General features: G+C 47.2%; 3 protein-coding genes across 3 annotated transcripts; 2 read left to right on the top strand and 1 right to left on the bottom strand.

The window, feature by feature from the left end:
- Positions 1-341: 341 nt before the first annotated feature.
- Positions 342-15,360, bottom strand: CA4 (carbonic anhydrase 4). The gene is made up of 8 exons (XM_005491980.4): positions 15,066-15,360; positions 6,743-6,793; positions 6,102-6,272; positions 4,141-4,301; positions 3,910-4,002; positions 3,560-3,623; positions 3,300-3,463; positions 342-1,884 (listed from the first exon to the last, which is right to left on the bottom strand). Exons 1-8 carry the CDS (start codon positions 15,121-15,123, stop codon positions 1,696-1,698), a joined length of 951 nt encoding a protein of 316 aa, XP_005492037.2. The 5' UTR covers positions 15,124-15,360; the 3' UTR covers positions 342-1,695.
- A 466-nt stretch (positions 15,361-15,826) lies between these two features.
- Positions 15,827-24,449, top strand: LOC102062314 (lysophosphatidic acid receptor 1-B). The gene is made up of 3 exons (XM_074557252.1): positions 15,827-16,216; positions 17,731-23,975; positions 24,307-24,449. Exon 2 carries the CDS (start codon positions 20,844-20,846, stop codon positions 21,810-21,812), a length of 969 nt encoding a protein of 322 aa, XP_074413353.1. The 5' UTR covers positions 15,827-16,216; positions 17,731-20,843; the 3' UTR covers positions 21,813-23,975; positions 24,307-24,449.
- ZNHIT3 (zinc finger HIT-type containing 3) lies at positions 23,896-25,460 on the top strand. Its single transcript, XM_074557305.1, has 4 exons — positions 23,896-23,975; positions 24,199-24,230; positions 24,307-24,456; positions 25,258-25,460. The coding sequence occupies exons 1-4, from the start codon at positions 23,896-23,898 to the stop codon at positions 25,458-25,460; spliced, it is 465 nt and encodes a 154-aa protein (XP_074413406.1).
- Positions 25,461-25,933: the final 473 nt, after the last annotated feature.

Genomic DNA, 25,933 nt, shown 5'->3' with positions numbered 1-25,933 from the left:
TCTGCTTTTAAAGCAGGAGTTCCCTGTCCCGAGGGCTGGGTGGGGTTGGGCGCACCTGGGCAAGGTGCCAGACCCAGGAATCTGCTGAGTGAGACAGAGCCCCCGACCCTGCTGACACTGCAAACACCCCGAGGCACTGCACATCCCTGCCCCACAACTGCAAACCCAGCCCTAAACCCAACCCCAAATATTGTGAAGAAAACAGGGGGGGAAAGTCACGTTCCTCTTCTGAAAGGGTTTGTGCATTCCCCTTCAGCAAGGACAAAAGAAATAAAAACTCAGAACAACTCAAATATAGGTCTGTTGTTCACCTTTAATATTTCATTTCTGTTTGCTCCTCCAAAGATTTTCAGTTACATAAAAACATAGTTAAAGTATTAATCTTTCCTTTAAACTTAAATAGGTTCATTTGCTTTCCCATGTGGTTTTTTTTTTGGTTTTTATTAAAGCTTTACAGATTGATTAATATGAAAATAATTTCCCTGCTTTTGGTGAGTTGTGGTTGCTCTCACTGCCAGGATTTCCCTGAAAATATATAAAGTCATCTCTGCAAACATTGCCCTTAAAGGAAAAAAAAAAATACAAATCGGCTAATATGAAATCCTATTTTGGTGTGGCCAAAATCTAAAACCCTAAAAGAAGCTGTAATATGTTATATGGCACTAGCCAAAGAGAAATGTTATGTCCCTCTTCAGAGGGAGAACCAGAATGATACAAGGAAACCCCATTTCCCAATGTATTTTCTATAAGTAATTGGGTAAGATCTGAAGGAATTGGTTCAAACCACAATCTTCTTGGAAAAAACTATGAATCTTGTGAATCACCATATTGTGAATATTGCAAGTATGCTACTATAAAAAAAATTATATTTATAAAAGAAATATATATATATTTATATTTATATGTAAGAAAGAGCCATTTCTTGAGCTGTCCTATTTTATTAGGCAAATAACAACTACAAAGGATGATCAGAGTCTCCTGCTTCAGAAGCAGCCCTCCAAAGAGAGGGAATTTCCACAGATGTGCCTCTGGTGGTGGGGATGAGCCTCCCTGCTGCTCCCCAGCACATCACATTGGCCATGGCATCCCAGAGAGGGATGAATAAATAACAGAGGAACCTGACAGCCCCAGCAGCAGGTGGGGTGGAAGGAATCCAGTGTCCTTATCTGAAATGAGCTGAGATTTTCTGAAGGAAGGAGGGGGATTTGTGTGTTGGGTGAGGGGATGATCCAGGCGCTGCTCTTGCGTGTGAGCATTTGATCTTTGCTCTGTGTTGTACCTTCAGGCAGGACAGTGTGGGGTTGTGGGAATTACTCCCCATTTCCCTGCAATGTTGGATGTAAACGTGCTCCAAACCAACCCTTCACAGGCACTTAGGAACAGATTCCTCTCCAAGATTCTCTGTGCAGCTCCTTCCAGTGCTGCCTTAAAACTACAGCATAATCCAGACTAAGCTTTCTCTGAGTCTATTGGCTTTTCAAATGGAATTTTCATTGCTTTATCTCCCAGTTCCTTTGAGTTCTGGTGGTTTGGGTTTCCCCAGAGCAGCACAGAAGCCCTTGGTTAATGTCTGGAGGAGGACAAGGCTATTCTGTGTTGGGACACAATTCATGAGAGGCTGAGGCAAAGAACAGCAAAAATAAGGCTGAAAAGCAAGAAATTAAGGCCCAGGAGGTTGAGTGGGGCGGGAAGGGCTCAGTGGGACAGAGAGCTGAGGGTGCAGCTCAGAGCCAGGGCCAGCAGCAGCAGCTGTGCCCTGGGCAGGGCGAGGCTGGCCCCCGACCAGAGCACCTCGCGCCCGTTCAGGGGCTGCGCAGGTCGGAAATTCTCCATCATGGGAGTGGAGTTCTTCCCATCAAAGTGCAGTGCTGCGAACTGGGACAGCTGCAAAACACAACAGCTTGTTAAATCTGCTCTAACAACTCTGGGAGCTGTGCTGCCAACCCAGCCCGTGCTGCCTCGCTCTGGTTTGGAACCTGAGGGTTTAATGGGCGCCTTGAACCTGACAGGAAAGGCCACAGGAGAGGTCGCTGAGTGAGGGCTCCTTCCAGCCTTGGCAATCACGGGCATTTCCTCTGAGAGGGAGCCAAATGCTGTGTGCAGCCCCAGGACTGCTCCCCCAGAGCTCCTGACGCCAGCCCTGGCCCCGGCCACCACGGCAGGGTGACACCAGGCAGGGACAGCAGGAATTCTGTCCTTGCTCATGTTCCTGACATGAGTCAGGAATTCTGTCCTTGCTCAGGTTCCTGACATGAGTCAGGAATTCTGTCCTTGCTCAGGTTCCTGACATGAGGCAGGAATTCTGTCCTTGCACAGGTTCCTAGCTGACATGAGGCAGGAATTCTGTCCTTGCTCAGGTTCCTGGCTGACATGAGTCAGGAATTCTGTCCTTGCTCAGGTTCCTGGCTGACATGAGTGAGGAATTCGGTCCTTGCTCAGGTTCCTGGCTGCTCTGGGTGCCCCTGGGCAGTGCTGGGGGCACTGTGACAGCTCTCAGGGCACGCTGTGAGTGAGGAGCTGAGCTGGCTCTGGGCCGGGCTGTGTGATCTCTGCACAGCCTGTGTTTCCCAAGCATTCTTAATTCCATCCCCTCTTCCTGCCTGCAGGTCAAAAATGGGCTGCTTGATGCTGATGGGCCCAAGGTTTGGGTTTGGAATTATTGTGTTCTGCTGCCCTGACAACGGGAGAAAAGCTGTGGAGCTGTGGAGGGAGCAGGTGGCAGCAGTGGAAGTGCTGCTGACGGAGCCCTGAGCTTGGAGGGTTTTTGGCTCTCTCCTCACGCCGTCATTTCCGCTTCCTGCCCCTTTCCTGCCATTTTCTGAGGGATGATTTAACAGGGTCAATCAGCTGGCAGCGGGGAGCACCTTGAGGCTGCTGCCAAGCGGGGGTGTGTGGGGAACAAGGCACTGAGGTGTCACCCTGGCCAAGGACATGGCACTGAGGTGTCACCCTGCCCAGGGACAGGGCACTGAGGTGTCACCCTGCCCAGGTGCCAGGGACACAGCACTGAGGTGTCACTCTGCCCAAGGACAGGGCACTGAGGTGTCACCCTGCCCAGGAACAGGGACATGGCACTGAGGTGTCACCCTGGCCAGGTGCCAGGGACAGGGCACTGAGGTGTCACTCTGCCCAGGGACAGGGCACTGAGATGTCATCCTGCCCAAGAACATGGCACTGAGGTGTCACCCTGCCCAGGGACACAGCACTGAGGTGTCACCCTGCCCAAGGACAGGGCACTGAGGTGTCACCCTGCCCAGGGACACAGCACAGAACCTCCAGGCTGTGCCTCTGCCACCCACCTGTCTCAGGCTGAGCTGAACCGGCGTCTCAAAGATGGTCCAGATGACGCCCTGGTAGCAGTCAGGGGTGGTGAGGGACCCCCGGTAGCGATAGTACCTCTCAAGGTCTTCCTCAGGTGGGAGGAGAGAGCTCAGTGGCAAAGGATCCACCCTTGCTGATCCCCCTGGAAAAACCACAGGGGAAAATCCCTTGTAGTGCTTGTGGCTGCAGGTTTTGCCCACATTTATCCTCGCCCCACACAGCTTGTGAAATCCCTTACCTTTGGATTCAATGTTCTTTAATTTGCTCAATAGGGTTTCAAAGTTTTTATTTTCTTTGCCAGCCTGAAAGGGAAATATTTTCATTGCATGTTGTGTATTTCTCTAGAAGTGGTTGCTTTGAATCAGTGGTGAATAAAACAGAAAAAGGCCACAAGAAGAGATAACAGCAAGCAGGATATGGAAAAGGGGAGAGTGAACTCAGTGCTGGCAGGATGCCTGCACAAGATAGGGAGGTTAAACCTTGGGCTACTGTAATATTGACATAAACATAAAATACTGATATAAACAATCCCTCAGCCAAACTGCTGGTTGAGATTTGACAGGGGCAGTTGAAAATTTCCCTGCCTACCTCTACAAAGAAGGCCAACACAGCCAAACCATCCGGACTCTTCTTGGCTTCTGACACATCTGAAGCATCTTCTCTGATGTGGACGATGTGAAACTGGAACACAACAGCCAAGGACAATGATTTCCACCCTCAGAGCTCCCATGGGGAGCTAGCCACGAGTTTTTCTCAGCAGGATCTCAGAGTTCCAGAGCTCTGGAGTGAAAGCCGTGCTCCCCACGCAGTCCCACCTACCTCCATGGGGTATTTCTCTCCATCTATGCTGTGCTCTGAGCCAGGACTCAGCACTTGTTGCTCAGCCAGGAGTCCCCAGTGAAAATGGAATTCTACTGCCTTGTATTTTCTCTCCAGGCCTCCTCCTCCGATTCTAGGGGATGAGTCTAGTGCCACTTTAACTGGGGAAAAAGCATGAATTGTTTTACAGGGGAAGAGCAGGTCCTACACGAACAGAATGTGAGAGCAGAGATGTTCTTGAAATTCAAATTTATCTTCAAGTTCTCGCTTGGCTTTTCAGACCGAGTGTTCCAGAAATTCTGTTCTGCAGAAACTGAACTCTTAAAAAATCATCCCTGAGTTCAATTTGAGATTAATTCTAACCATTATGACCTCTGGAGTCAGAGCTTCTTATGCCTCTCAGAAGACCCTATATTCCTTCAGTTTTTTTCCCAAAAAAAAACCCCTCTATCAAAGTAAATTGGATCCCAGTTTGTTTGAGTTTTAACCATCATTTTAACCTCCAGTTTTCTGCACTGTAACATTTCCTTTGGGCAAGGTTTAAAGATATCCTGTTTTAATTTAGGGTAGTGCTGCAATTTAAGCCTCAATCATACATATTTGAGATATACTTTAAATTTTTTGCTTTTTGCGACCCCCACGTTAAGCGCAGCACTTCTCGTTGCATAGGAAAATTCTGGATTGCAGCCCCAGAGATTTCATTTCTGTTCTGAATTCCAAATGAACTTGGAGAGTGCATGAGTCATTTAGTTCCTTTGCTTTTTAATCTGTAAATGGATGAGTCAGATGTCTTTGTGGGCTTTGTTTGTTTAGGTTAAGACCGTTGAGACAGCGACCTTTGCTATGTGTCCATCACGGAACATAATGAGGGTCTGATCTCACCTGCAGCCTCTAACTGCAGCTGTAATTTAGGCAATAACCTCCTCATTTAGCACAGGAATCGGTTGCTCTCAGAAGGAAGAGATTTTAAAAGCCCAGATTGAGCCCCTAATCCTTATGCATGGCTGGGGAAGATGAGGAGCAGTCCTTATAAATATTAATTTTGATGTTAAAGGGACTGTAATTGGACATTCTGGAGTATCAATCACCCTGTAATGGGAAAGTCATTAATCCATATATTAATGAAAAGTCAAAACATTCTTTTTTTCTTGTGGTCTGCCACGACATGAGAATTTCTGGCTGTTAAAATCTCCCCAGCTGCCTTCCCACCTTTCCCTTTTAAATCAGGAAATATTTGCCACTTGCTGCTTTCTGCTTTGAGGATTTGGCAGTTAAAACAACGCATCCAAGACTTTAAAAAAACCTACATATAACTTTAAAAAAAAGAAAAAAAATTAGACTACAGGTTTATTTTTAAAGTCGAAGTAATTGAGCATCATTTTTTTGGAGCAGCATCCTCAGTATTGTGAAGGAAGGTGGAGGAAGTGGAACAGTTCTAAATTACTGTTAATTGATTCAAGGTTTACTGATTCACTAAGTAGCTGATCAACATCAGATAACTTCTGTGTGCAGAGAAAACAGGTCTGAATCTGAGAAGAATATAGCTCATTATTTAAAGAACTAATAACAGCCAGCACTGAGAGTGACTTTCCCACACCAGGATTTTCTCCAGCAGAATTCTCTTTGTGCAGAGGCAAGACTTGGAAAGGGCCAGCCTAGGAATGAAGTGGCTTCAGCAGAAAATGATAAAATTCTGCCCAAATTGCTGTCCTGCCCACCTGCCCCCAGCCCTGGACTCTGTTTGGGTTGGGGGGTTTTGCTTTAGAGCTCCTGCCCAGAAATTCCTGCACAGAAATTCCTGCTGAAATATTCACGAACCCCAAACCTCCATCATTCCCGCAAACCTCCCAAGAAAACATTGATGCAAAAAGGTTCTGGGAGCTTCGTTTCTGGAGCAGAGGGGTGGGATCCATCAGTGCCCAACGCCCAGCCCAGCCCAGGGCAGGCTGGGCAGCACTTGCCTGTGTGCCCGTTGTTCTGCACGTCCCACTGGGCAGAGCCCTTCGCCTCGTACCCCTCAAAGCTCAGGGGCTTCAGGCTCTTCTCATACACCACATTTCGGGTGACAATGTTGACAGGGGACTGCCTGTCCCCCTTGCAGTCCTTGTATGACTGGTGCCACTGGGCAGGACCTGCTCAGGGATGAAGAAAATGGGTTTATTATTTATTTTTTCTCCTCTGTAGACAGCAAATCCTCGAGGAAGACAAACCACCCAACCAAAATGGGGCATCTGAGGCATTACCCCAACTTCTGGGGTGAGTTGCACATTTATGTATTTGATTTTTACATTTGTCTATTTGATTTTTGCATTTGTCTATTTGATTTTTACATTTATGTATTTGATTTTTACGCTTGTCTTTTTGATTTTTACACTTGTGCTTTTACATTTTTACATTTATTTCTACATTTCTACATTATCTTTGGTCCACACAAAACAAGCAGTTACCACAAACACCAAGGGCTTCAAAATACCCTGTTTGGCACTGAAATAATGTGATCACGAGGCACTAAAGGCTGAATGCTGTGAATTTTTTGCATTATTTCTCTTTGCAGAGCAGAAGGATCACCAATGTGATTGAAAAAGAAATTGCTTGGCAGTACCTTCACACTGTGGCAGCTCACACTTCTGGGACTGATAGCACCAGTGGCCCACTAAAAAACAATAAATAAAACAGGTGAAGGACAATCTGTACAAATGATGCCCCAAAAAGCAGCAGGGGAATGGATTGGCAGCTCTGCCCTCTCCAGATCTCCTGATCTCTCATAAATCACTTTATAGCCATTAAATCACCCCAAACCTGTGCTGGCAGGAATCTTTAGGACATCAGAATTCTGAATGGGTTGCAGTCCTGAAGAATTTGATTTTCAAACCTTGGCCTCCTCAACTTCTTGAGGCAAAAGTTCCACATTTGAATATATGAAGTGTTAAAATAAATTTCCTTTTATCAGCTCTGCACTTGCCAGCCTCTCACAGATTGTAAATTCACTTGTGCAAGAGGAATTATCTCAGCCTGTTCCAGGAACTCCTTTGAAGGTTACCTGGGGAAGAATTCTGAGAAATGAAGGATCTCACTTCCTGCAGGACCTGCAGGAGCTTCGGGCTAACTCAGCTGGGTCCATCCCACAGGGCTGGATGCAAAATCCTTCAGCAGAACATCTGAATTTTGCTTTTTCATTGTCAAAAGAAATACAAAATTCAGAGGACAAGAGCTGATTTAACTTTATGTGTTTATCCAGTTAGGACAGCAGGATTGTTTTGTTCATCCCAAGTTGCTTCAGTGGCTCTTTATTTATTCTAAACTTTGAATTGACTTTGACAGGGTAGTTCTCTTTGGCTATTTAACTTCAATCCATAACAATTCAAACCCTCTTGTAATGATGATTAATACCATACCTTCTGTTTGCTTGTGATTAGTAAATTATAGACATTTTAATAAATGGCTAATCAATTTTAAGGATAATTATGGAGGAGCCCTGTCACTTGACTGGTAATTACCTTAATTTGTAATTTATAACACACCTGCTGGAAGGCTTTTAACACCTTTATCTTGATATCAGTGGCATAACAATGCATCCATCCATTAAGGATTTAGAAGTCATAAATAGAGAATTGTTGTGGAACCTGAGCAGCTGTGACACAGGGAGACCTGGTGGCAATTAATATAACCTTTTAAAAAATGACAGTTTCGGTTTTCCTTTCAGAAAAACAAAATTTCTACTGAAAACTACAAACAATGTTGCCTCACTTTGTAGCTTAGCAAGACTGGGAAGAAAAGCAAACTTTGCTTTTTCTGTGTGGTAAGAACTGCAGGGATTTCTATGTTCTTACCCAAAAACTGAATTTGATGAGGTTTTCTCCTTTTGGAAGATTTTTAACACACACAAAACTTCACTTTCCAGCCCTGACTGTTGCTTTTTTTATCTTTGCACCGAGTTCTTCCTCATCCCCACTGGGAAGTGCAGAGTTCCAAGCACAGGGTGTCCCCAAGTGCCTTAATCGATATTTTAATCAATGAATTAAAATGATTAATTTGGATTTAGCGCAGAGCGCCGGCTGAGCTGCTCTCCACCCTTCCTCCAGGTGGGTTTTTCATGGATCAAAGGCTCCAGGTGTGGTTCTGGCAGCTCCCTGGGGTCGCTGTGAACTTTTAACAATCCCAGCCTGGCACTGGGAGTCTCTCGGCCATTTACACACCGAGGAACCTTCAGGTGTGAAAACAGCAGCAGGAACAACCCGGAGGGATTTGCTGCCAAATCTTTGGGATAAAAGCAGAGGGGGAAGGGGAGAGCCCCAGGCTGGGCAGCTCCAGGAGGTTTCACAGTGGAGAGGGAGCATCAAAGCATTTCTGCCCTGAAAATCCGATTTTCCAGCCGCTCTGAGCACAGCTGGGAGCCAGGGCAGCAGGTTCAAGGCTCTGGAGATTTTAAACCTTTACAGTGGAGCCACCAAATTCAAACAGAGCCACAGGGGGAAGGGGAATTATCCCCAGGTTGTGCTGAGCCAGGGGGATGGAAATGGGTTTTGTCCCTTCTCCAACACAGAGATCGCTGAGATTTTACCCCCTGAACAGGTGTTTGGCAAATTGTGACAAAGAAACCTGTGGGTTTCAATCACCTCTCAGCAAACTGACACTTGAGCACACCACAGATCTTCCAGCCTGGGCATCAAAATGATGGGGAGAAAAAAGTTGAATAAAATAAAATTTAATTTTGAGAATCCAGCCCTCAGTGGCTACAGCTGCCTCACATCCAGCACTCAGGATATTTAATAATTATTGTCTGATTTTTGCATCTTTCCACCAAATTCCCAGTGTCTCTGAACAAGGTAAGGATTGTGTTTTCTACCAAGCCCTTGCCACACTTGTGCTTGGATGATATCAGTGAAGTAGAACAGCAGATAAACCCAGCATTTCATAAGAAAAGTGTCCTTGGAGCTGTTAAACTCTAAAGCATGAGGTAATTAAACATTACAGAATGCCTGAGCAAACAGTGGGTTCATGTTTAGTGTGAATTGGGGCTGGTTTATTTGGTTTTTTTGGTTTGTTTTTTCTCTTTTGAGTGGCAGCAGCGGAACACGGGGGATCAGGAGCCTTTGTGTGGGCGCTGCTCAGGAGGAGCCGCGGTGTCCTTGAGGAGCAGAATGTGCCTTTGGATGTGCTGCGAGCGGGATGGGAGCCTCCCTCCTGCAGGAACCTTTCCCCACAATGGCTCTCTCTTCCCCTGAGCTTTGCGCCTTTCTTTCCATGCCCAAAGGGAAGATCCCGTCACATCCAGGCAGCCCTCCCTGCTTGGGGCAGGATGATGCCCCCAGGCACGTTGTCCAGGCCGCTTTGAATTGTCCAGAGGCTCCTGCCACTTCCCCTGGAGGACTTTTGCGCAGTGCATTAGCCCACGCCGGCAGGAAATGTTTCCTATTTAATAGCTTACATTTTCCACTTCCTTATCTGTGTCCCATCACTCCTAGAAATATCACCGAACCACCCTAAACAATTCTTTTCCCTGCCTGGTGTTTACAGCATCCAAACAGTTCCCTCTTCATCTGCAATTCCTGTCCTGGCTTCATTCATCTTTTGTCCCCTCTGACAAGGCTTCACCTTCCCCCTGTTCCCTCTTCAAAATTTCCCTCTTCAAAATTTCCCTCTGATCCCCTTTCTTTGTGGGGTCTGGGATCCCTAAGATTCCTCCTGCTTTGCCCTTCCCATCAAACCTCAGCTCCCACACTCCCTTCCCTGTAGCTCATTTTATTGCTGGAAAAACACGGCAGAAAATGGGGTTTTCAGTGTTTTAGGGAGGTTTTTTTTGGGGTTGTTTTTGTGGTTGAGGTGCTGAAATCATTGCTGTGATATATAGATATAGATAAAGATATAGATATAGATATAGAGATATAGATGATATAGATATAGATATAGATATAGATATAGATATAGATATAGATATAGATACAGATATATAGATATAGATTATATAGATATAGATATAGATATAGATATAGATATAGATATAGATATAGATACATATAGATGTAGATTAGATATAGATACAGATATAGATAGATATATAAATATAGATATATAGATGCAGATATAGGAGATATATATTTTAAAAATATATAGATAGAGATATGCACACCTGGACTCGCTGTATTATCAATTATATATTTCTTCTCAATTTTATTATGGATTTATCCTTGATTTCATTGGTTCTGTCCCATCCCACAGGTGTCACCTTGACTTTGTTTGGTTTAAATTTGAGTAAGGCTGGACAGGGCTGGCTCTTCCTCCACAGAGTTCAGGACAGTTAAATTTAGGGAGTCTCTCTTGGCACGTGAGCAGTCCCACTTATCTCTGCCTCTTCCTCCTGGAATTTACAACTGCTTCCTGCCCAAGCTGCTTCTTGGCACGGGGCTGGCCGAAGAAACAATACAAATTACGTATTGTTTTCATTTTATTGCAAGCCTCTTCAATTGTTTTAGCTATCAAGCCTCGTTCGGAACTCGAGGCAAAAAAAATAAAAATAAAAAAAAATAAATAAAATATTGCAGAGACCTCCCTCTGCTGCCCAGGGAGGCAGGAGGTGCTGCTGGCCAAGGGCCAGGCTGGAGCAGCCCTGCCAAGGTGCTATTGTGGGATCTGGGAAAAGACCCTTCGGCTCTTTGGACCACGCTCAGATTGTCTGAATTCCATAAAAGCTCCCAAATCTGCTCTGTCCCACTGTGCTCTGCTTGCTGCCCTACTTGGAGCTGCTGGGTGTGCTGGAAATGCCATTTAACCTGTGCACTCAGAGTCACTGAAACACTCAGCTGCCTCAGTTCCTGCTTCTCACACAGTGGCTGTGCTTTAGTCAGCTTCCAGTTTGCCATCTTTATTATTATTATTGCATTTTTAATATTATTTTTGAATTTTTATTATTATTTTTGCTGGGTTTATGCCGTTTTTATTAATAATATTGAGCCTCTGAGAGTGTCCATGACCTTTTTGCCCGGGACACCAGGAATGTTCTGTGTTGATTTTTAATTCCAATCCTTTCTCTCTTTCACCTGAGTCCTCTGTTTGTCCCTTTAGCCTCCTGTCCCCCTTCCAGCCATCCTGCCTGGCCATTCCCTGTTCTCCTGGTGCTCTGCCATCCTCATCCTCAAACCCATCCCCAAAATCTGCTCTCACCTCTGCACCCTTTTCCACCAAAATGCCAAAATCTGGGTCTGCATGGGGTTTATTTTTAGGTTTGGCTTGTGTTGGGCTCATCCTATTTTTAGCCGGCTTTGCGAAACTTTCTATTTTTAGTGCAAAAGACAAAACAAAAGCAATTGTTATCTAAGCCTGTCTTTCTAATTAATGGGATTGCTGAGCATATAGGCATGAGAATATTTATCCCTCCTGGAGCATTACACATCCTCAGGAAGCCCCAGTCACCCCTTGGACAGACGGAACCAGTTCCAAAAGTTCAATTTTGTGTGTCCCCACAAATGTTCCTGGCCATTCATTGCTCTTCGCTTTTAACCTTAATTTGATTTTCCCCAGGGAAAATACACATCTTTATGCAGGACAGGATGGGGAGTTAGCCCTGGAAATCAGCTTTGCTGTGGCGCTGAGGCCGTGCAGGGCAGCACATCTGATGTTTATCATCTGCACACATAAATCACAAGCTGGATGAGGCCCTTGGAACAGACACAAACTGCAGGGAAAGCCCAAAGGGGCTCAGGGGTTCTGGGTTTGCCCTGCTAACATCTGCAAACGGCTTCCTCTGTGCCAGGGAGCAGGGGAAGGGTTTCAGCAGTGACCTGTGGGGCTCTGCTGCAGATAACAATTGTGCCCTCAGAAATGTCCTGGACCAAAGGCAGGGGCTGTAACCAAAAATGAGCATCCAGGGCTAAGGTGATTTCCTCCTGTGAGAGGTTTTGCCTTGCTTTCTGTAATAAAAATGCAATTCAGATTTGTTTATTTTAAGGCACTTTTAAAATTTAATTCAAGCAAATCACTTGGTAGCTGTGCTGGCCTTCTGCAGCCTTTTATGCTGAGCTTTTGACGGCTGATTCTGTGGCTAAAAATATGACTAAAAATCTAATAACAGGCCATTGGATAGATGCTGGAGCACAGCAAAGCATCTCCTGCAACGCCACAAGCAGGGAAAAGAGCCTGCCCAGAGACAGACCCTGGACTTGGCAGCTTTTCTAGGAGACCTCAAGGTTTGTGCTGGTTTTTTCCAAGTGCCAAAGGCTTTTCTGCTTCCAACATCCCTGTTGGGCTTGGGGGAGCCAGGAGGATCCATGGGGAAAACATGGATGGAACTGAGCAGGATCATCCTCATTGCTGGGGAAGGGGCAGCTTGGATCCCGACCTGATGGAGACTCCAGGGGTGCCCTAAATCCCTCACAGGGGTAATTCCACAATCCCTGTGGCTCCACTGCCTTTTCTCTGCCTTCCAGGTCTGACATTGCATTTATTATCCTTTCTTTAATCAGCTGAAAATGCAGCTTTTCCCCCCAGAGTGTGCCCAAGTGCTCCAGCATCCCAGCTTTGCCAGCCCCAAAATGGATTTGGAGCCCAACCATAAATCTGTGTGCAGTCCACACCATTGGAACTGGAAAGGGAAGAAGTCCCAGCATCTTTTATTTTTATTGTTTTTAAGCTGCTGATGGAGCTCTCAGGGGTGTTTTGTACCTGAATGGCCCTGAGGAAACCCCAGAGTGAGAACTGACGCCAATGTCCGCATGGTTATGTAAATGTAATGTTTGTGACATAAAAGCATGTGAGCAGAAATATAGAGAATTAGGGGCATCTAATCTCATCTAAATTAGAGGAATGTCCTATCAGGCATCAATCTTTTGGGGCAGCAGAGCATGGACTGTGGGAGATTTGTCTCCTCATGGCTGAGTCCTGCTCTGTGATAAAGCAAAAGGTTAAAACGTGCTGGGGTTCATTCCATTCCCCCTGAAGAAAATTAATTTTCAGTGACTTTGCTGTAACCCCACCCCAGAGCTGCTGGAGGGATGGATGGATGGATGGATGGATGGATGGATGGATGGATGGAAATTGCAGACACTTTGTGTCTCTTTCCCCCCTAAACAGCACCAGAGTCCCTGATCTCTCAAAGGAACCAGGCAAGAAACCTGAAGGGGATCAGAGCAGCTGTAAATGGAACACACTGAGACCTGGATGAGGATGAGGAGCTGGGGGTGATGGTTCCATCCCTGGGCAGGTGCCTGCAGCAGCGTGCCTCAGTTTCCCTCTCCTACAGCAGGGATAATGCCCCTTCCTTCCCTCCCTAAGGATTAACAGTGCTTTTACACCACAGGTGCTGTGCTGCTCTGGCAAGGCTGGCAGCAATTCCAGATTAGCAATCACTATTTGGCTGTTTCAGGGTGGTGAGTTCTCAGCTGCCCAGCTGGAGCTGGGCTCAATGAGCTGCTCAGAGCCAGGCTGCTTCTGACAAGTGGCAAGACAGGAAGGAAAGGTTTATTTGTTAAAAAAAATTATGGATAACAAGAAGGAATACCACAAGGAGGAATTTCAGCTGATTCTGAAAAGTGGAGTTTCTGAAATGCATAGCCTTTAATTTAATAAATTGTATCCTGAAGAGCTGCTGCCTGAGGAAAGTTTGGAGAAGAAGGAGGAGAGGGCAAGGTTATGGTGTATTAATTGCTGTAATTTGGTCCACACCACATTAATGACTTTGTAATTTGGTCAAGGAAAAACGTGCACATTCTCGGGGGGGCAAAAACCACCTACAAATTATCAAATTATTATTTTTGTATTCCCTGTATTACTTCCTTCTGATAGAGAGGTAAACCCTAATTATTGACACCAATCTAATCAAGTCACAAGGGTTTTCTACATTGTGTTTAGGTTTGCCCAATAGAGCCCCTAATGGGGCAGTAAATGCAGCAGGGTGTTGATAGGCAGGGATCAATCAGAGGCAAACACGAGGGGCAGACTCTGGAAAAGCAAAAGTTTTTGTGTTTGTGTCTGTGTTTGTGTTTGTGTTTGTGTTTGTGTTTGTGTTTACCTGGCCCAGGTGTGGCAGGCACAGGGAAGGGTTGGAATGGCAGCTGAGGAGAACCCGGGAAAGCCAAGCGCTGAGGGGCAGGGAATGCATTGGGAACAGGGAAATAAACACAGGGAAACCCTGCGGGAATTTCTGAGCAGCTCTGAACCTTGATCTGCTCTGGCACCATCTCCCTTCTGCAGCTCCCAGGGCAGCACTTCCCCTGACAAAGCTGGGTCCCTTCTCCCTGCACTCTGCTCTGTTTAATGCAAACAATGGACCCTCGGCACTCCAGAGCTGCAGTGTTTAATTTGGAGCCTCCGTGCTGGTGTTTGCATAGGAAAAGGGATTTATTCAGTGCTGCTGATTGAACAGAAGCAGGGGGGAAAATACCTCCTGCATTCATCAATACTAATTATAGATCACTCTTTAATTGAGCCATCCTAAGTGCACAGTGTACTTATAGTGCCCAGGGAGCAAAAATAGATGGGGCTGATGCAGCAAAGACATATTGTTCTTTCTCCCTCAGCACAATTTCATCTTGGATCATACACAGCAAAGCAAAGGCAGGAGAAATTTCAAACAAACAATTTTCTTTCAAGTTTAAAGAAATCAAAAAATTAAGTTTTGGTATTTTAAACGCACGTACATAATAAAATGCAGAGATCAAGTCAAAGCTCATTGATTTTTCTTGGAGGAGGAAGGCAGATAGAATCTCTAAAGGTGAAAAGAAACCCCCAAAGCACTCATTCATTCATGACAAAAGCCTGTCCTTGATATTTTAACACAAATAATAAAAGGCAGAGAAATAAATAAATCAATCATCCTTCATTTACCAGAGAGAAGAATCAGAGAGCCTGCAGTGCACGTCCTGGTAGTAACAAACAGATCAGAAATCAGAGTAACCTTAAGGTGGGGTGAGAAAGAGCAGGCAAGGACTTACCTACTGCCTCTGTCTTGAGAACGTGCAGGCAGAGCCCAGCAAGGAACAGCAATTCCATTCTCTAGCTTAAATAGGCTCAGTGTTGAAACCAGAATTGATTAGACTCCTCAGGATGTGATCATATTTCTGCTCTCAGTTTTATACTGGAGTAAGTAGTCCAGGACAGACCTGAAAGCCATAGCAGGAAGGTGAACTCCTCCCCTTTGTAATTTCTCCAGATTTGCCCTGCTCCTGATTTGCCTGAATTTATTCATTCTCCAAAGTGGATGGCAAAGGAGAGAGGCTTTCTGGCACTGAGCAAGGAGCCTTCAGTGAATGACTGAGGTTTTGCAGCCTGCACAGGTCCAGCAGCCCAAATAAAATGCTGCATTTTTATTTACTGGGAGTTTTAATCCTGGCAGCCTCATGACATTCAATTAATACGTGTGTTAATGTTTCCTTTAGAAAAAAACCCCAGGGGGACAAATCAAACCCCAGCTCCCCCTCACTTCTACCCCACAGCTCTCCAAACAGGATTGGAGCTGATTTGGGACTGGAAAATGGGAATTCCATGTGCAGCAACAGGAAATGTTAATTAGGTGACATACAACACCTTACGTAGGTAATTAAGCAACAATACATTTTTTAAATAATCCTTTTCCTCAGCTTTCTGCTTCTGCTACTGTAGAATGATAAATACACAGATTTTTGGTTTGGTCCCCTTTATTCTCCCATCTAAATATTTTTTTTTTAATTAAATATGATTCAGGGGCAACTCAGACTTTACATTCAACAAAGAAAAGCGACACAGCTTTATCACAGACACAGCATCATCTCTGTGAGTTTTGGGGCTGGGCTGAGGAATCCAAACGAAGCAAACTCCTTCCCCAAACGTCCCTGGGGGTGCAGAGCTGGGCTGGGAGGAAGAGGAGGATGCCCGTGAGGGATGGGCAGAGTGAAGCTCAGCTGATGTTATCCCAGCCCAGCTGAGCTTGCAGACTCATCCAGCAGAGGCTGCATCCCACAGAGAGGAGCTGAGAAATCCCTGCCTGCCCTGCTGCTCCCCCAGAGGGGTCTCAGGGGCTGCAGGCACGCCCGGAGCAGCTCCTCGATTGATAAAAACGCTGGAAACAACATTCCCACAGTGCAGCTCTGCCGGGGAGGGTGATGAGGTAAATAATTCCTGCAGGGAGAACAACGAGGGGTTGGTGGCGTTGTGTCCCTGCAGGGCCAGGGGGATGCTGAGCACGCAGAGCAGCTCCAAGGGCATCCAGGAGAATTCCCCTGGGCTGCTCCTCATCTGGGAGCTGAACCAGCACCTCGGGAGTGTTGTCCTGCTCTATTTCTTAAAGTCCTCTGTTCAGGACTGAAAAGCTGAGGGTTCGAAATTCTGGTCTTGAAAATTAGGATCCTTGATTTATTTATTTATTTATTGAGTTTTTTCTTTCTTTCTTATTTTTCTTTTTTGTTTGTTTGTTTATTCGTTTTTGTTTTATTTTGTTCTTTTGGGGTTTTTTCCCCCCTCTTCTTTTTGTTTCTAAACCTCCCAGCCTGTCATTACCAAAGTGGTAATAAACTGCAGTGCAGCCACGTTAATTAAGCCTTCATTTGAGCTCAGAAGTGAAGGCACGCTCAGGCAAAGGCTTTCCCTTTCCTTCCAAAGCCTGGCATCTAAATAAGCAGGGCTGGCATAATTTGAGCTCCTCATTTTTATATATTTATTTTCCTAAGGAAATTCCACTGACAGATGCCTGGATATCAGTTCTTGATGGCATTGCTGCACTTCAGGATATTCTGATTCCTTTTTAAAGCCAAAACTGAGATGCCAGGATGCCATGGAGAACTGGGTGCATTTTACACAGAGATTTTTGGATACTGAGCCTGAAGATGTGAGAGCATCTTGGTCAGAGGAGAAGACACAAAGTTAAGCAGCTCTCTGAATTCCAGGCTGGTTTTTCCTGGTACAGGGAAGGGAAGGACAGCTGGGAATATCAAATCCAGTAAAAGCTGCGCTTATTTCATGGCCTGGAGAGGGACAGCAGCAAGGCTGAGGGGGAGACTGGCTGGAGGCCAAACCCTGGGCAGAGCTGAGCTGACCCAGCAGGGATTGCCCAGGGATTTAAACCCCAGATGGGTTCCAGGATTAGCGAGCGGGTGATTGGGAATCCCACCCTGCAGGGTGAGAAAACGCAGAGTGCTCTTCATGGCTGTGGTTTTATTGCTGAGAGTTCCCGCGCCCCTGAGGAGAAAATCTGGAATTTCAGAGCTCTGGGCGAACCACAAACATTGCAGCTTCATCTTCCATGTGCAAACGTGGGCTGGCTCTGGCTGTGCTGGGAATGCTGTCCCAGCACAAGGTGGGACACTGGGATGGGTTGTGCCTCCCTCACACCCAGCTGACCCTGGACAGGCTTTGTTTGCCTCTCACCTGGCTCCAGGTGTTTGTCTCCCATCTCTCCAAACCTGGGAGGCAAAAATTCCTCCAAGAGAGAGAGGCTGGACAGGGGAGGAGCAGAGCTTTGTGTTTTCAAAACAGCTCCAAAAAATCTTGGACGGAGATCACACACCCTGTTTGTGTCTCCCTCTCCAGAAAGGAAGGCTTTAATCTGCATTAATTGAAACATACATTGGATAAATAGGCTCCTTATTTGTATCACTCCCTTTCCTGAGTGTTTCTTCCTTGCAGGCCTCGTGATGGCCACGGAGAGCAGGGCAGAGGGACACTGTGATCCCACAGCCCTGCTGAGGGCCCTGGCACTGAAACTGGGATTCATGGCATGACCCTGCTGAGCTGCTCAGGCCTCTTGGCAAGTTTTGGCCCAGGTTTGGTGTCTGCGGGGTGGTGACAGTGCAGAGCTGAGTGCAGGGACAACGGGGAGAAAGCAGAACCATCCCAATCCCCAGGATTTGGGGTCAGGAATGGAGAATGTGACAGGACACTGAAACCCCTCATCCTTTCTGGACTGTCCTGCGTGCACACTGAAATAGAGACGTTTGGAGTTCACTTGAGTTAGCAATGTGAATTAAGCATTTAAAGTCTCCTCCCTGAGCTGTGGCACTCCTGTTTCATCACAAGGATGCGGTTTTTCCCTGGAATCCCTGGCACAGCTCCAGTTCCAGCTCAGAGGACACGGGGCTGCAGTGCCTCACCCCAGGGTGAGGGTGGGAGCTGTCCAAGGGCTCCTGGGCAGGGCTGGGCTCAGCTCCTGCATGAATTCCTGTTTGGGGATCAATTTTGGTGTGTCCCAGCTGGGCCCTGTCCTTCTGAGCCCTTGTGGGTCCCACTGGAGGCTGAGAGCTGCAGCTGGGGGCAGTTCTGAGCCTGTGAGATCAGCTGGGTGAACTTGGATTTTCCACACCTGAACCATCAGTAAAAATTCAGCCTGAAGCCTCTCCAGTGTGGTCAGTGGTTATTGTCTTCCCCACAGGCACAATCAACAGATAATTCCACAAAATGAGGCCATTTCTTACACATACATCAAAATAAATTGGGCATCCAGGTAAAGACGTGTCAATACAATCACAGAACTCAAAGAAAAGCAATCACAGAACTAAAAACAAAGTGTTACAGAAGGTGAAATCTGGGTAAATATAAACCTAAGGCTGCCCACAGCAAGGTGCAGCGTCCAAGGTGTCAGCCCGAGATCCTGGAGATTAGATTGAGTTGCCTGGAATCCTGTGTCACCTTAAACAAACAATGGGATTGTTCTTTCCCCATTTATAGGATGCAGATAACAATTCCTCACAAGGGTATGGTGAGGTAAGCACGGGGAATGCTGCACAGTTCCTGGAATACAGGAATACAAAAACGCCCTTGGATTGAGGTTGTTCCATGAAAAGGTTGGGCTTTAGATTTAAAGTGTTTTTCATCTGGTTTTGGGGGCTCCAGCTGCATCACAGAGGGCTGGAATGTACAAATCTGGGGGTTTCTGTGTGTTAAACCCACTAAAAAGCAGCTTCCACACTATTGTCTCCCTTAATCCAGCAACATGATGGTAATTTGTATGCAATTCTATTAGGGAAATCAGATTACAAATCTTTTGTGGAGAGCTATTTATACCACTTGATATTACTTTAATTACATTCTGATCTCACAACGCTTAGCATTTTGCGCTCGAGCACCGAATTTTCAAATTAGAGCAACTTCAAGCAGCATTTTCAGGAATATCTAGAGCCCTTTGGAGCCCAAATTCACAGATAAATTATTTTTAGCCACCGGGGTGTTTTCAAAACCGTTTTGCTCTGTGGATGTTGTGCTCATCACAGGTGTCCTGTGCCCACCTGGGCTGTGCTGCCGCTGCTGCTGGGAGGGAAAGGATTTGCTGGGCTGGCTCAGGGGTGGCAGAAATAGTGGGGCCCTTGTTCAGCAGCAACCTCACACCCGAGGTGTGGCTGCCAGGGCTGGGATTACAAAGGGAGTTTTATCTGGGACACTGGGAGAGGAATATTTTATAGGGTGTTAATACAGCCCCAGGCTTGACTGGTCAATTCTCAGCCTTTATTTCTATGTTATCATTCCCTTGTGACCATCTGAAATGCTTATTGCTTACTTAGACTTGTATAAAATATAATAATCACAATTAAAAAGTGCATTAATTAATTATAAAGTCTTTCTGGTACACAAAAATTGTGGACGGTAACTGCAGGTTGAACTGAATATACTTTCATACACTACAATAGAAAAAAAAAAAGCCCTAGAATTCCCCTTTTTAGACTCAAAATGATAGCCTAAATTTCTTACATTTTAACTTTGGGAGAGCTATCAGAGTTCACAGATGCCCATCTCTGGGGCTGGAATTGCTGCTGTAAGATCAGTGCTGAATGTGGGAGCCCATCAATTCAACTGAGCTGCTTGGCAAAGCCGTGGTAGAAAATTGTGAACAACAAAGGTGAATCTTTTGTTAAGGCAACAATAAAATACGAATTGAATCAGAATAAATAATGTGGATAAATGGATAATTTACCTGGATAATTGTCCTGCTCATCTGGTCTGCTTAGCTGGTAAAAATGCCTCTGTACCCTGTATTTTATCCCAGCAGTGCCCTCTGCTGAGAGCATGGAATGTGTGTCCCCAGAGCTTTTTCCTCCCCCAGCTCTCCGGTATTTTCAGTCTAAGTTCTCAAAAACCATTTGCATTTAAAAAGATGGAGAAAGAGAAGGTACACTGGTGTCGGTACTGATTTATTAATGACCAAGCCCCATGAAATAAACAGAAAATATCCTGTGGCAAAGGCAGGGGTAATGGTATTGGCTGTTTTAGCTGTGTTATCATGAAAGGATTAAGTGGGAAAAGGCATTTCTTGTCTGTTGGGGTCCAGGCTGGAGACACAGCGCTGATGTTTTATTTCAGCTCCCTCAGCCCTCCAAACCCACAAAACTCTGCTCCTCCTTTCCTGCCTCTCTAATCCTTTATGATGTAATTAATTTGTGAGTAACAGCTGGGTTCATTTCACTCCATTTGAGAACATCCCTGAAGAATTTTAAACTGCAGGCGTCACCACCCATCTCCCCAAGCCCTGGACAGGCTTTGCTCTTGTCAAAGGTTGCTTCCAGCAGCTCATGCGTGTGGGAAATGTGCTCTGCAGTTTGGGCTATCCTAGCAACTCCCAGGGATCGGCACAGCCCCCAGCTGGCAACCCAAATATTAAAAAACACAGCTGGTTAAAGTTTAACCCCCGTGCCGACGATGATGTGGCAGCAGAAGCTGTGTGTCAGGAGAGGATCCGCGCCCGGGGATCGGGGTGAGAGCTCCTGGGAGAATGGGATGAGCAGAGCCGGCCCAAAGGAGCATTCCCCACCATGAATGGGTTCCTGAACTGCTCTGCCAACCACACCAAGATCTGGAGTCACTACTTGGTGCTGGCCCTGGGCATCCCCCAGCTGACCATCAATGTTGTCTCCATCATCTTCAACTGTACCGTCATCTTCACCCGCCTGGCCACCAGGGACCTGCACAAGCCCATCTCCATCCTCTTCTGCAACCTGGCTGTCTCCGACCTCTTCACCAGCTTCTCTGGCTTCTGGATTTCCATGCTGTTCATCACCTACCCTGACATCACCATCTTTGGCTCCCGGGACATGCTGGCTCCCTACTCCCTGTACACCACCTCCATCCTGTCCACCATCTACAACCTGGTGAGCATCGGCATCGAGCGCTACCTGGCCGTGGCCGAGAGCATGAGGACGAGGTTCAGGGTGGCCAGGAACCACTCCGTTGCCGTGGTCTTCTTCAACTGGGTCCTGGCCTTCTTCCTGGGCTGCCTGCCCCTGATGGGCTGGAACTGCCTGCACGCACAGAGCAACATCTCGGTGCTCTACAGCCCCTTCTGCGTCAACTACCTCGTCTTCATCGCCATGCCCAACGTGGCCATGGCCTTCCTCGTGCCCCTCTTCACCTACCTGAGGATCATCATCATCCTGAGGAAGAGGAAGCTGAGGATGCAGGCGTGCAGCCAAGCCACAGGCACCTACAGGTCAGCAGAGACGCAGGTGGCCAGGACCAGCATCTCCATCTGGCTGCTGGCCCTGGTGTCCTACGCGCCCTTCCTGGCCGGCGTCATCTTTGACGCGGCCAACCAGCGCTGCCACGGCGAGCTGTACCCGGGGGTGTACATCTTCAGGAACTGCACGGCCATGCTGATCACCCTCACCTGCCTGGGCAACCCCCTGCTCTACACGCTGCGGCTCCGGGCGCTGGGGGCCCGGCTGAAGGCGCTGCGCGGCCTCTGGGCCTCGCGCGTGAGGGCCTGCGCTGTCGGCCATGTCTGAGCAAATCCACCCACCCCATCCCAGGGTGGTGTGTTGTGATAAATGAGGAATGTCATGGTGGACTCTCACAATTAATAGACAAATATCATGTGCATAGGTTGAGAAAAGGTGTAGAGATTTATAGTTGTGTTGTGCATGGCCTCTGGGCCTCACACATGTGGGCCTACGGCACTGTCAGCCATGTCTGAGCAAACCCACCCCATTGCAGGGTCATGTGTTGCGGTAAATGAGGGATGCCATGGTGGACTCTCACAATTAATAGACAAATAGCATGTGATAAGTTGAGAAAAGTTGTATAGGTTTATGGTTGTGTTGTACCCCCTCGCGTGGGTACAACATAACAAGGGACAGCTGTCAAGGGAGGACTGGGAGGACTGGCTTGTCACTGCGGTGACACCTGAGCTCCAGTCAGGATTTGAGGAGGAGATCTCCACCACTGGGCAGTGAAGGAGGGATTGATGGACAGAACTTTGGGAGGGGTTAAAGGGTTAAAAAGGAAAAACCTCCATTGTAGGGGCCTGAACACATGGTGGGGAAAATCTTTTGCTCCCAGTGCCGTAACCTTTTTTCTTCATTCAGCCTTCTGCTGCATTTTTGGTAAGGTTTAATAGACCTTCCTAAGCTATGAAAAGTGAGTAGCCATTTCTCACATTATGATGCTTGTATCCCAGCTGTGTGTTCTGTTAATGCTGGATATTCTATTTTGTGCCAGCAGTGCTGGTTCTGAGAGCAAAGGTGAGAAGCAGCAGCACGGAGTTTGTTATCAGAGGCTGCACTCACTGCTCTAAAAGCAGCGCTGCTCCACATTCTGAGCTGCACTGTGCTATCGGGGCACTGACAGAGCAGAACAGAGCACTCCTCTGCTGTTCAGTTCCTTTAGCTGGCTGAGGCAGAGTTTTCCCTGGACTGTTCATTTTTATTTCCCTTTTCTTGGCACTGTTCAAACCTGCTCTGGTCAGGGACCTGGGGAGCACCGAGAGCTTGCACTTGGTGGCCTCAGGGCTCCTCTGGGCAGCAGCCTTTCCCAGAGCCACAGGGACTGATAACAGAGTGTGAAAAGTGCATATGCTGTGGCTCCACGCAGATGTTTACTGTATGTATTTTGTTGTAGTGATTAGCAGTGCTGTGTTAACATTTTAGTAGGATGGAAAATGTAGTTTTGTAGGGAAATGGTAACTTTTGTAGTTAAAATAGGAACTATGTAAGTGGGATATTTTTTGAAGAAAAGAATGAGGCACTTGCACCAGATAGCAGCCACAGGACACCTTAATCTTTCAGAGAAAAATAATTTATTGCTCCATTATCAGAAGAAGCTGACTTGTTCCCGAAAGACGTACCCAGACCGTCTGAAACTCTTTGTTTCCATTGTCTCATATTGTCCTAACCCCAATTATCCAAATTATTATTACTCTAATTATATTACTATTTTATAACCATTTTATTGCTATTAAACTTTGGAAATTTTAAAACCAAGTGATTGGTGGTTTTCACATGACATCAGCTCATGCTTCTGGCTCTGCTGCTGCTCTGTGGTAGTTTATCAACGCACAGCAACAAAATACCATGGAAACCCACAAGTGAGGATGTTCTCACATTGATCACACACAATCCCAGCCACTTGGGGTTTTCAGGGATTTCTTTCCAGTTTCTTTGCTTTGTTGTTTCCTCATCTTTATATCTATCTATATTCCTCTCTAACTCTCTATATTTCTCTATTATATATGTGTATATATATAAAATGTTATTATTTTATCTATTTATTTATTTATTTTCTATTAATATATTTTACACATGCCCGTATCTATACCTCTACCCTATCTCGACATATACATCTCTCTCTCCACTCCTCCTTCTTCCCCCATACACAGTGCTCTCTCTATATCTATATATATCTATATCTATATCTATATCTTTATCCGTATATCTCTCTATATTTATCTATTTATAGAAATAGCTTGATAAAACGTCCTGGCTACGGCTGCGCTCGGCGGTCGATTAAACATGCCTGGCTGGCGGCGCTCGATTGGCAGCCCTGGCCGGTGGAGCGGAAGCGGAAGTGGCAGCGGAAGCGGCGGGAGCGGCCATGAGGGCGCCGGGGCCGTGCGCGGAGTGCGGGGCGGGGGCCGCGGCCCGGTACCGCTGTCCGCGCTGCGGCAGCGCCTAGTGAGCGAGGGACGGGCTGGGGGCAGCGGGGTCAATGCCCGGTACCGCTCAGTGAGCGAGGGACGGGCTGGGGGCAGCGGGGGCACGGCCCGGTACCGCTCAGTGAGCGAGGGACGGGCTGGGGGGAGCGGGGTCAATGCCCGGTACCGCTCAGTGAGCGAGGGACGGGCTGAGGGCGCGGCCAGCGGTCCCGGTCTCGTTTCTCACGCCGTTCTCCCCGCAGCTGCTCCGTGCCGTGCTGCCGGACCCACCGCGGTGAGTGCGGGCCGGGCTGACCGGGGCTAACCGGGACTCACCGGGGATAACCGGGGCTAACCGGTTGTGTCCGCAGAGCGCTGCGCGCCCGGTGCCCGCCGGGAGGAGGAGGCGGCCGGGCCGGGATCCCCCCCTGCCCCCGGCGGCAGCCCCGCGGCCCCGGAGGACGTCGTGGGCGAGGAGGAGGAGCAGGACCGCGTCCCGCCGCACAAACTGCAGCTGCTGGGTAACAAACCCCGCTCCTGGCTAATACTGAGATAAACAGGGGTGTGGGAAAGCGGTGCTGTGCTCACCTCCTGGGGTGTTAAATTCCTTCAGGTAGTGCTGTATTAATCTCCTTTAAGTGGTGGGGTAAATACAGTTTTTAGGCTGTAGCATAACATTAATATAGAAGCGATGGGATGTGAGATACATTTTGTAACTAGCCCAAAGAATGGAAAAGATAATCAAGAATCTCCTCACGTTATCCTCTCTGGATGGAGATAACAACAGACAGACACCATGATCCCAAGAGAAGAATTATTGCCTCCTTATCAGGAAAGCTCAGACTTGGAGGAACCAACAAAATTGATTTACAAGATGAAGGGGGGAAGCTGAAATTGAGCAGAAACACCCTGGTTTGAGAGGAATGTTTGAATCATGTATGAGATATATAATTATACAATAAGATATTGCATTTAAGGGGTAATCCTTTGTTAGCAGGGGATGCTTTGGGGCAGAGTGAGAGTCTGTAATTGTTTATTTTTTATTGTCCAAGTTTAGATTGCCTAAATTCTTATTGTCCTAATTTTCCCCACTCTTTTCCAAGTTCCAACACTTCCATACCAGTGCCTGGTGTTTTCCAGGGAGCCGAGCTTTCCCTGAGAGCGCTGTTACATTTCCCTGGCAGTTGCTGTGTCCCCGGGAGGGTTTGCTGGCCCAGGGCACGGCTGTAACTCGGCTGTAACTCGGCTGTAACTCGGCTGTAACTCGGCTGTAACTCGGCTGTAACTCGGCTGTAACTCTGTTTTTTCCCCTCCCTGCGCAGGGGAATCGGCGGAGCTGCGGGAGTTGCTGCGGAACCCGCACCTGCGGCAGCTGCTGCTGGCCCTGGAGCAGGCTCGGGACAAGAGCTCCCTCCTGAGGCGGCTGATGCAGGAGCCGCTGTTCGTGGAGTTCGCCGACTGCTGCCTGGCCATCGTGGAGCCTCCCGAGGAGAAGGAGAACGTGCTCCCCGTCCTCCCCGAGTGAGCTGTGCTGCTGGGGCAGTGCGGGTTGTGTCATTCGTCCCGGGGATTTGTTTGGTGAGGTTTGGGTGCACTCTGCCGTGTGCCTTGGCTGCTGTGCCCGCGGGTGTCACTGCTCTGAGCTGAGGCTGGAGCTGACAAACAGGGGCAGAGCTGTGCTGGGACTTCGTTTTTTACATCCTGGGGCTTGACCTTGGTACTCTGTGGAATTCCTGGGCAGCCACAGGAAATGTTATTTCACAGTGACAATATTAAATATATTTGCATTGATTTTAATCCACGAGCACTCTCTGAAATTGTTTTGTGCTCTGAAATGTTTTTGTTCGCTGAAGGTTGTTGGGAAGGGTCAGACACCTTGAGAAGGCATTGATTTTAATCCTTGAGTACTCTGAAATGTTTTGTTTGGTACTTTGTAAAGTACTCTGAAATGTTTTTGTTCAACCTAAAGGTTGTTGGGAAGGGTCAGACACCTTGAGA

Source organism: Zonotrichia albicollis, chromosome 22 (genome assembly GCF_047830755.1).
Source record: "Zonotrichia albicollis isolate bZonAlb1 chromosome 22, bZonAlb1.hap1, whole genome shotgun sequence".
Lineage (NCBI taxonomy): Eukaryota > Metazoa > Chordata > Aves > Passeriformes > Passerellidae > Zonotrichia > Zonotrichia albicollis.
The sequence above is the reverse complement of the archived record's forward strand: the minus strand, read 5'-3'. Positions and strand labels throughout refer to the sequence as shown.